Raw genomic sequence first — 10,389 nt, 5'->3', positions numbered from 1 at the left:
AATGGTTAAGGTTAGGGTTAGAATTAAATTATTGCTATTAAAGTTCTATGTTTACGGTCCTAATGGCCACCAATCTATTTTTAGGGTAGCCTACTGGTAAAAAGGCCCTGTGATGCGATGGCTGAGTGTTAGTGTCTCTCCGTCAGTAGGGTTGGGACCAAGGATGGGGTGGGGGCACACATGCATACACACATGAACATGAAAGGGGATGTGCCTATACACATATTTTTAACATATACAAAGCATACACATACATCCCCACGAGTGGTGTGAGGGATAGCATACAACGTCACACTCCACTACATCCTAGTGTGTGCATATATATGAGAGGTGTGTAAAAATCCAATTAAGGAAAGAAAAGTGTACAAATAAAATAGTAGCCAAAAGGAGACTCCTCCGACGTCTGTGTGGAACCTGCCTTCCTTACAGCAACACTACAGATCTAGAAAATCACCCTTTTAAAACAGTTTAACATGCTTAATTTAACATGCTCAATTGAATGATTAAAATCACCCTTTTAAAACAGTTTAACATGCTTAATTTAACATGCTCAATTGAATGATTAAAATCACCCTTTTTAATCAGTTTAATAAGCTCAATTTAATTATTAAATTCAACCTACTCTAGTAATCAGTTCATGTTTAATGCTAAATATCATGTCATGTTATACTGAATACCAGTGCTAAATTATTAGTGCATTTTGGGATTGGTTTAACTCTTAACAGTGAAAACAGTGTGGATGTTTAGTGTGTATGCATCGTATGTGGATGTGTGGTGTGTGCATGGTCTGTGTGTGTGCATGGTCAGTGTTTGTTGTGTGTGGTGTGTGTGTGAGTGTCGGCATCCAGTAATTGTCTCTGGCTCCCTCCTAGTTAAGGGGAGTGATGAGCTCTACAGCAGTCTCTCAACTCAATCGCTGGTTGAAAACTGTTTTCTGCCCCTCCCAAAAGATAGAATTTGTAGATATTTGGCCCTCTTTCTGGAACTCACCCACAAACAGGACCAAGCCTGACTTGTTGAGGAGTGACGGACTCCATCCTAGCTGGAGGGGTGCTCTCATCTTATCTACCAACATAGACATGGCTCTAACTCCTCTAGCTCCACAATGAAATAGGGTTCAGGCCAGGCAACAGGCTGTTAGCCAGCCTGCCAGCTTAGTGGAGTCTGCCACAAGCACAGTCAGTGTAGTCAGCTCAGCTATCCCCATTGAGACCGTGTCTGTGCCTCGACCTAGGTTGGGCAAAACTAAACATGTTTGCCTCAGCAATCTCACTGGATTTTTTCCTTTTCTTCTTTCTTTCTTCCTTTCTTTCTTTCTTCCTTTCTTTCTTTCTTTCTTTCTTTCTTTCTTTCTTTCTTTCTTTCTTTCTTTCTTTCTTTCTTTCTTTCTTTCTTTCTTTCTTTCTTTCTTTCTCGGAGGACCTGAGCGTGTAGTGTGTGGGTGTGTGGTGTGTGGGTGTGTAGTGGGTGTGTGGTGTGTAGTGGTGTGTGGTGTGTGGGTGTGTGTGTGTAGTGGGTGTGTGGTGTGTGGGTGTGTACCTGAGGCTTTGCTCTGTTGTAGAGTGGTGATGACAGTCTGAACAGCCAAACTCAGGTTGGCAACAGTCTTTTCTATTGACGAGAACCTGCTGTCAGTATTCCTATCTACACACACACACACACACACACACACACACACACACACACACACACACACACACACACACACACACACACGAGAGTATGGGTTAGACACAATAGTGTGAGTGTGCGAGTGTACATGTGTGTGTACTCACTGCTGACGGAGACAAAGATGATCAGAGCCAATAGGAAGAAAGCAGACAGAACAGGCCCCGCCCACATCCATCTACCTCTGCCTGATTGGTGCGCTTGGCCTAACCCCGACTCCGGCTCTACACAAAGACACAAACACACCGAGACACACACACACAAACACACAATCACACACACACACACGAACACACACACACTTCATATAGTAAGTTATACGTAGAGCCAGCACACGTCACACACTGTATGTGTCCTGTTGTTACACTATGCTCTAATCCAGAGGTTCTCATACCTCTCCTCACATTGGGACTAACCAAGTGTATTTCAAACCTCTCCTCCCCTGAGGACTCTAACCAAGCGGTTCTCAAAACTCTTACCCAGTGGATCTCAAACCTCTTCTTACCTTGGGACTCTAGCCCAGTGGATCTCAAACCTTTCTTCAGGTACCTCCAGCTTTTCCATGTATTGGATTTATTTATTAGAGCAAACACACTCGATTCAACTTGTCAACTAATCATCAAGCCCTTGACTAGGTCAATCAGGTGAGCTAGTTCAGGGCTAAATCAAAGTTGTGAAATGTCTGGTCTCCCAAGGAGAGTTTTGGGAAGCACTGATCTAAAGCACTGAAACATCACACACACAACCACACCACATACACTACACACACAAACTACACAAACACTACACACACAACCACACACACACACTCACACTACACACACAAACACACACACCCACACCATGCACACTACACACACAACCACACACACACACACCACACCACACATACAAAATACACAACCACACACACACACACTATACACATGACCACACACACACACAACCCCACAAACACCATACACACAACACAACCACACACACACACAACCACACACAAACACCACACACACACAACCGCACACACCATACACAAAATACACAACCACACACACACACCATACACACACAACCACACACACACACACCATACACACTACACACACACACACCTTTGGTCCAGAAGGGTCGGTTGTCGCTGGTGTCTGTATTTTGGAAGTCGTCATGATATTCTGTAGTCATGACAACAGACCCCTGGACGGACCCAGGCTCCTTCATCACAACCTATTCTGTAGATATTCTAGTTCTATTCTATAGATATTACAGTTCTAATCTATAGATATTGTAGTTCTATTCTATAGTGAGTGGATGGAAATCCAGAGTGCGTTCGCGACTAAGTCTCTGAGTGGTGTGTGTGTTTGGGACCCAAACTATCGGTCACTGCACCTCAACCTGCACTTTGAGCCACCTACTGAGTCTGTGTGAGTGTTGTGCTGTGTGTGTGTGTTTACCCTAACAGTAAAACTAACATTGGGACACGTGTGAGAAAGACCAGCTTTGTCTCTCTCTCTCTCTGAGGTCAGTCAGGTCTCACGTTGTTGAAGAGCCCTTAATCAATCAAATCAAATCAAATTTTATTTGTCACATGCGCCGAATACAACAGGTGTAGTAGACCTTACAGTGAAATGCTGAATACAACAGGTGTAGTAGACCTTACAGTGAAATGCTGAATACAACAGGTGTAGTAGACCTTACAGTGAAATGCTGAATACAACAGGTGTAGTAGACCTTACAGTGAAATGCTGAATACAACAGGTGTAGTAGACCTTACAGTGAAATGCTGAATACAACAGGCGTAGTAGACCTTACAGTGAAATGCTGAATACAACAGGTGTAGTAGACCTTACAGTGAAATGCTGAATACAACAGGTGTAGACCTTACAGTGAAATGCTGACTGACGAGCCCTTAATCAACAATGCAGTTTTAAGAAAAATACATGTTAAGTAAAAAGTAGATAGGGAAAAAATAAGAAATAAAAGAAACAAATGTGAGGTTTGTAGTTTTTGAACTCAGCCCTATCGAATACACAGTGGGATGTGGGATATGGGTCATGTTGCACTTCCTAAGGCTTCCACTAGATGTCAACCGTCTTTAGAACATTGTTTCAGGCTTCGACTGTGAAGTGGGACCGGATGAGAGCTCTTTGAGTCAGTGGTCCGACAGAGAGCCAGGTCCTGGTTACGCGCATTTCACATGAGTGTGACCTGAACTGGACCTGAACACGCTTTTGGATTTGTTTACCAAACTCCCTAACAAGAGAAGCTATTTGGACATAAATTGACATAAATGATGGACATTATCGAGGAAAACAAACATTTATTGTGGAACTGTGATTCCTGGGAGTGCATTCTGATGAAGATCATCAAAGTTAAGTGAATATCTATAATGCTGTTTATGACTAATGTTGACTGCGCAACATGGCGGATATTTCTTTTGACTTGTTTGGGCTCTCAGATTATGCTTTTTCCGTAAAGTTTAAAAAAAAATGTTTTTAACATTTTAACACCGCATGTTTTAGAACTACTGAACCTAACGCGCCAATGTAAAATTAGATTTTTTTATATAAATATGCACTTTATAGAAAAAAAACATACACGTATTGTGTAACATGAGGTCCTATCAGTGTCATCTGATGAAGATCATCAAAGGTTAGTGATTAATTTTATCTCTATTTGTGCTTTTTGTGACTCCTCTCTTTGGCCGTAAAAATGGCTGGGTTTTTCTGTGGCTTGGTGGTGACCTAACATAATTGTTTGTGGAGCTTTCGCTGTAAAGTATTTTTGAATTCAGACACTGTGGCTGGATTAATGAGAATGTAATCTTTAAAATGGTGTAAAATACTTGTATGTTTGAGAAATTGATTTATGAGATTTCTGTTGATTTGTATTTGGTGCCCTGCAATTTCATTGGCTGTTGGCGAGGCGGAACCCCAGTCCTAGACAGATTAAGTAGCCACGCCCCGAGTGAGGTCAGAAGAGCGTGTCGATCTGATAGAACCGTCCTTTTCGACCAGAGTAATTAAAAGAACTGGCTAAGAATTAACATACTAGACCAGAACATTGCCAGGTTGCTGCAGTGCGTATAAAGTGGTCTGAATCCTGAATCCTGAATAATCAACATGAGGTGTAGGCCAGAAGTTCTCCTCCCAGACAATCACTGGTACGGCTGATTAGCTGCCCTAAGTCAGAAATGGAGGAAAGCATATCTAAGAGGGGCCATCCCACTACGCTTCAAACCATCCAACCCTACTATGAGTCTTACATCACCATATTCTCCTACCATCATCACCAATGGGAATCGTCGACATGGCTGGCTGTCTTCCAGAGTGAACAATAGTAGAAGAGACAGGTCTGGACCCTTTCAGGTGCCGCTGAAAGGCTAACAAGGCCTGGTTCCGACAGAGATAGATGGCGAGTAAGGGCACTCACAAGTAAATACATTCATGATTTCTTATTCCAAACGGGTGGCAGTTTGTGTGCAAAGTATATGATTAATGTGAGAATAGTTCTAGAATGTATCCACGATAAGTGTCCCTTTTTCTCTCTCTCTCCCTTTTACCCCTCTCCATCTCTGTGTAATAAGTCATCATATTGTCAGTCCGCTAGGGACTTTCTTCTCATGTATTAAGTGTGCATGTTATCCTGTTTACTCATTTTAGTAGCTAGTAAATAAATAATTAAACCAATTGGTGTGGTACTGAATCATGAGTGAGGCTGGGGTTGTTGCAGATGCATAAGGTTACAACTGTTCAGAATGATGATATGGTAAGAGGTAATGATTAATCAGATGACTGTTTATTGGTGTAATAGATACATACCTTATAGAGAATTTCAGGAGATGGTAACTTTTGGGCTAGGGGGCAGTATTTGGATTTCTGATGATAGACGTGCCCAAAGTAAACTGCCTGCTACTCAGGCCCAGAAGCTAGGATATGCATATAATTGGAGGCATTGGATAGAAAACACTCTGAAGTTTCTAAAACTAAAATAATGTCTGTAAGTATAACAGAACTGATATGGCAGGTGAAAACCCGAGGAAACTCCATCCAGGAAATGGGATTTTTTTGATGTGAGGGGTTTTCCATTGAAAGCCTATTGACTATATAGGGGTTTAGCGCCCAGATTGCTGTTCCTATGGCTTCCACTAGATGTCAACAGTCTTTAGACATGGTTTGAGGCTTGTTTTCTTAAATGTGCGTGCTCTTCGTTCTTTTTCCTTTCTATTGAATACCCTATTGTCCGGTTGAAGTATTATCGATTATTTAGATAAATGACAACCTGATCATTAATTATAAAGATCATTTGACATGTTTCGACGAACTTTACCGGTACTATTAGGATGTATTCGTCTGCATGTTTTGACCGCCTTTGAGCCAATGGATTACGCGACAACAAAACTTTTTTTTGTTTTGGGGATATAAAGAGGAACTTTTTCGAACAAAACAACCATTTATTGTGTAGCTGGGACCCTTTGGAATGCCAACAAAGGAAGATCTTCAAAGGTTAGTGATTTATTTTATTGCTATTTCTGACTGGAAAATGTTTGTATGCTTTTGTAAGCAGGGCGTCCTCAGATAATCGCATGGTATGCTTTCGCCGTAAAGCCTTTTTGAAATCTGACAAAGCAGCTGGATTAACAAGAAGTTCATCTTTTAACTGCGCCAACAAAATTTTGTTTTTGGGATATATAGAGGGACTTTTTCGAACAAAACGACCATTTATTGTGTAGCTGGGACCTTTTGGAATGCCAACAGAGGAAGATCTTCAAAGGTTTGTGATTTATTTTAGCGCTATTTCTGACTTTCGTGACGCCTCTGCTTGTTTAGAAAATATTTGTATCCTCTTGTAAGCAGGGAGTCCTCAGATAATCACATGGTATGCTTTCACCGTAAAGCCTTTTGAAATCTGACAAAGCAGCTGGATTAACAAGAAGTGAATCTTTTAACTGTATAACACTTGTATTTTCATGAATGTTTATTATTACTATTTTTGTCATTTGAATTTGGTGCTCTGCAATTTCAACGGATGTTGTCAAGGTGGGATGCTAGACTCCCAATGAGCTGAAAGAACTTAACTTCTTATGGTATAGGGGATGCTTGCGTCTCACTTGGGGGAAAAAACAGGGAAAATGCAGAGCGGCAAATTCAAATAATGATATAAAATCAAACGTTCATTAAATCAAAATGTAAGATACTCAATTTAAGCTACACTCGTTGTGAATCCAGCCAACATGTCAGATTTTAAAAAGCTTTTCGGCGAAAGCATTAAGAAGCTATTATCTGACGATAGCACTATGTCAATAAAGAGGGTAGTATATTTCAAACCTGCAGGCGCTACACAAAACGCTGAAATAAAATATAAAACATGCATTACCTTTGACGAGCTTCTTTTGTTGGCACTCCAATATGTTCTATAAACATCACAATTGGTCCTTTTTTTCGATGAATTCCGTCCATATATAACCAAAATGTCCATTTATAAAGCACGTTTGATCCAGAAAAAAACAGCTTACAAAAACAGAACGTCACTACAAAACATTTCAAAAGTTGCCTATAAACTTTGCCAAAATATTTCAAACTACTTTTGTAATACAACTTTAGGTATTTTTAAATGTTAATAATCGATTAAATTGAAGACTGGGCAATCTGTATTCAATACAGCAAGTAAACAAACCATGCTCCTTTTAACCTTGTTCCAGGATGTGCTTCTTCTTCTTTGCACAAATGAATAACATCAACCAAATTCTAAAGACTGGTGACATCCAGTGGAAGTGGTATTAAATGTAAAATGTTCCCTATCAAATATCTCTTGGCAAAGACAACAGAGGGCACAGTCAGAGGCAAAAAAAATAAAATCTGAACAGTTAGTCCTCTGGGTTTTGCCTGCTACATAAATTCTGTTATAGTCACAGACATGATTGAAACTTCAGAGTGTTTTCTATCCACATCTACTAATCATATGCATATCATATATTCCTGGCATGAGTAGCAGGAAGTTGAAATTGGGCACGCTATTTATCCAAAAGTGAAAATGCTGCCCCCTATACCTTAAGAGGTTATTAAACAAACTCTTCCGTTGTGCCCCGAATCCTAACTAGTTTATTGTTACATGATTAATTGAATCGAGTAATAATTTAACATAGTTAGCGGATTAAATAAATAACAATCATCAGATTAACGAAAGTAAAGTCAAGACATTGGCTATGATGCTACAAGCTTAGCATTATTATTTTTCCCCTTCTCTGTTGATTCTCTCAAACTCTAGCAGGTTGGATGAGGAGCATCGCTGAACAGCTATTTTCAACCCTCAATACTGAAGACATTTTCTGGTACCCTTCCCCAGATCTGTGCCTCGACACAATCCTGTCTCAGAGTTCTACGGAAAATTCCTTTGACCCCACGGCTTGGTTTTTGCTCTGACATGTACTGTCAACTGTGGGACCTTATATAGACAAGTGTGTGCCTTTCCAAATCATGTCCACTCAATTGAATTTACCACAGGTGGTTAGGGTGTTTAGGGTTAGGTTGGTTAGGGATAGGGTGTTTAGGGTTAGGGTGGTTAGGGGGATTAGGATTAGGGTGGTTCGGGTGGTTAGGGATAGGGGGATTAAGGTGGTAAGGGTGGTTAGGGTTAGGGGGATTAGGGTGGTTAGGGGGATTAGGGTGGTAAGGGTGGTTAGGGTTAGGGGATTAGGGTGGTAAGGGTGGTTAGGGTTAGGGGGTTAAGGTGGTAAGGGTGGTTAGGGTTAGGGGGTTAATGTGGTAAGGGTGGTTAGGGTTAGGGGATTAGGGTGGTAAGGGTGGTTAGGGTTAGGGGGTTAGGGGATTCGGGTGGTTAGGGTTAGGGGATTCGGTGGTTAGGGTGGTTAGGGTTAGGGGGATTAGGGTGGTAAGAGTGGTTAGGGTTAGGGGGTTAGGTGGTAAGGGTTAGGGTTAGGGGGATTCGGTGGTTAGGGTGGTTAGGGGATTAGGGTGGTAAGGGTGGTTAGGGTTAGGGGTTAAGGTGGTAAGGGTGGTTAGGGTTAGGGGATTAGGGTGGTAAGGGTGGTTAGGGTTAGGGTTAGGGGGTTAAGGTGGTAAGGGTGCTTAGGGTTAGGGGATTAGGGTGGTAAGGGGGATTAGGGTTAGGGGGTTTAGGGTGGTTAGGGCTAGGGGGATTAGGGTTAGGGGGATTAGGGTGGTTAGGGTTAGGGGATTATGGTGGTTAGGGTGGTTAGCGTTAGGGGATTAGGGTGGTAAGGGTGGTTAGGGTTAGGGGGTTAAGGTGGTAAGGGTGGTTAGGGTTAGGGGATTAGGGTGGTTAGGGTTAGGGTTAGGGTGATTCGTGTGGTTAGGGGTTAGGGTTGTTAGGTTGGTTAGGGTTAGTGTTAGGGTTGTTAGGGTGTTTAGGGTTAGGGAGATTAGTGAGGTTAGGGGTTAGGGTGGTTTAGGGTTAGGCTTGTTAGGGTGGTTAGGGTTAGGGGGTTAGGGTTGGGGGTTAGGGTTAGGAGGGTTAGGGTTAGGGGGATTAGGGTTAGGGGGATTATGGTGGTTAGGGTGGTTAGGGTTAGGGGGATTAGGGTGGTAAGGGTGGTTAGAGTTAGGGGTTAAGGTGGTAAGGGTGGTTAGGGTTAGGGGGATTAGGGTGGTTAGGGTTAGGGTTGTTAGGGTGGTTAGGGTTAGGGTGATTTGTGTGGTTAGGGGGTTAGGGTTGTTAGGTTGGTTAGGGTTAGTGTTAGGGTTGTTAGGGTGTTTAGGGTTAGGGTAGTTAGGGGTTAGGGGGTGAGGGTTAGGGGGTTAGGGTTAGGGGGGTTATTTTTTTTATTCACCTTTATTTAACCAGGTAGGCTAGTTGAGAACAAGTTATCATTTACAACTGCGACCTGGCCAAGATAAAGCAAAGCAGTGCGAGACAAACAACAACACAGAGTTAGAGACCTGACTGCCCATCTGTCTTCAGAGTTAGTTCTGTTAGGTGACCTAAACTGGGATATGCTTAACAACAACCTGGCATTCCTACAATCTAAACTAGATGCCCTCAATCTCACACAAATTATTGAGGAACCCACCAGGTGCAACCCTAAATCTGTAAACATGGGCACCCTCACAGATATTATCCTGACCAACTTGCCCTTCAAATACACCTCTGCTGTTTTCAATCAGGATCTCAGCGATCACTGCCTCATTGTCTGCATCCACTATGGGTCCGTGGTCAAACGGCTATCCCTCATCACTGTCAAACACTCCCTATAACATTTCAGCGAGCAGGCCTTTCTAATCGACATGGCCCGGGTATCCTGGAAGGATATTTACCTCATCCCGTCCGTAGAGGATGCCTGGTAATTTCCTCACCATCTTAAATAATCATGACCCATTCAAAAAATGTAGAACAAAGAACAGATATAGCCCTTGGTTCACTCCAGACCTGACTGCCCTCGATCAGCACAAAAACATCCTGCTCGCTGAAGTGTTATAGGGAGTGTTTGACAGTGATGAGGGGTGGTCGTTTGACCACGGACCCAGATACATGAGGTTGTCCCCGCGATATGCAACTTTTCAGGGAAGTCAGGAACCAATACACGCAGTCAGTCAAGCAAAGGCTAGCTTTTTCAAACAGAAATTTGCATCCTGTAGCTCTGACTCCAAAAAGTTTTGGGACACTGTAAAGTCCATGGAGAATAAGAGCACCTCCTCCCACCTGCAAACTGCACTGAGGCTAGGTAACACTGTCACCACCGATAAA

At 42.4% G+C, this 10,389-nt stretch overlaps 1 protein-coding gene across 2 annotated transcripts in view; it reads right to left on the bottom strand.

Annotated features, from left to right (window-relative positions):
* The window catches only part of LOC121844894 (C-type lectin domain family 10 member A-like), a 13,220-nt gene extending 10,153 nt beyond the window's left edge, over positions 1–3,067 (bottom strand). The window contains exons 1-3 of one of the 2 annotated variants that reach the window (XM_042315369.1): positions 2,781–3,064; positions 1,776–1,892; positions 1,540–1,644 (exon numbers count right to left, since the gene is read on the bottom strand). In XM_042315369.1, the coding sequence (XP_042171303.1) occupies positions 1,540–1,644; positions 1,776–1,892; positions 2,781–2,886 (328 nt within the window). In that variant the 5' untranslated portion in view covers positions 2,887–3,064. Of the gene's footprint in view, positions 1–1,539; positions 1,645–1,775; positions 1,893–2,780 lie in introns of both variants that reach the window. The other variant, XM_042315370.1, reaches the window with a different exon arrangement.
* Positions 3,068–10,389: the final 7,322 nt, after the last annotated feature.

Source organism: Oncorhynchus tshawytscha, unplaced genomic scaffold (assembly GCF_018296145.1).
Source record: "Oncorhynchus tshawytscha isolate Ot180627B unplaced genomic scaffold, Otsh_v2.0 Un_contig_8471_pilon_pilon, whole genome shotgun sequence".
In the NCBI taxonomy this organism is placed as follows: Eukaryota; Metazoa; Chordata; class Actinopteri; order Salmoniformes; family Salmonidae; genus Oncorhynchus; species Oncorhynchus tshawytscha.
Note: the sequence above shows the minus strand (reverse complement) of the source record. Positions and strands in the feature narration are given on the sequence as shown.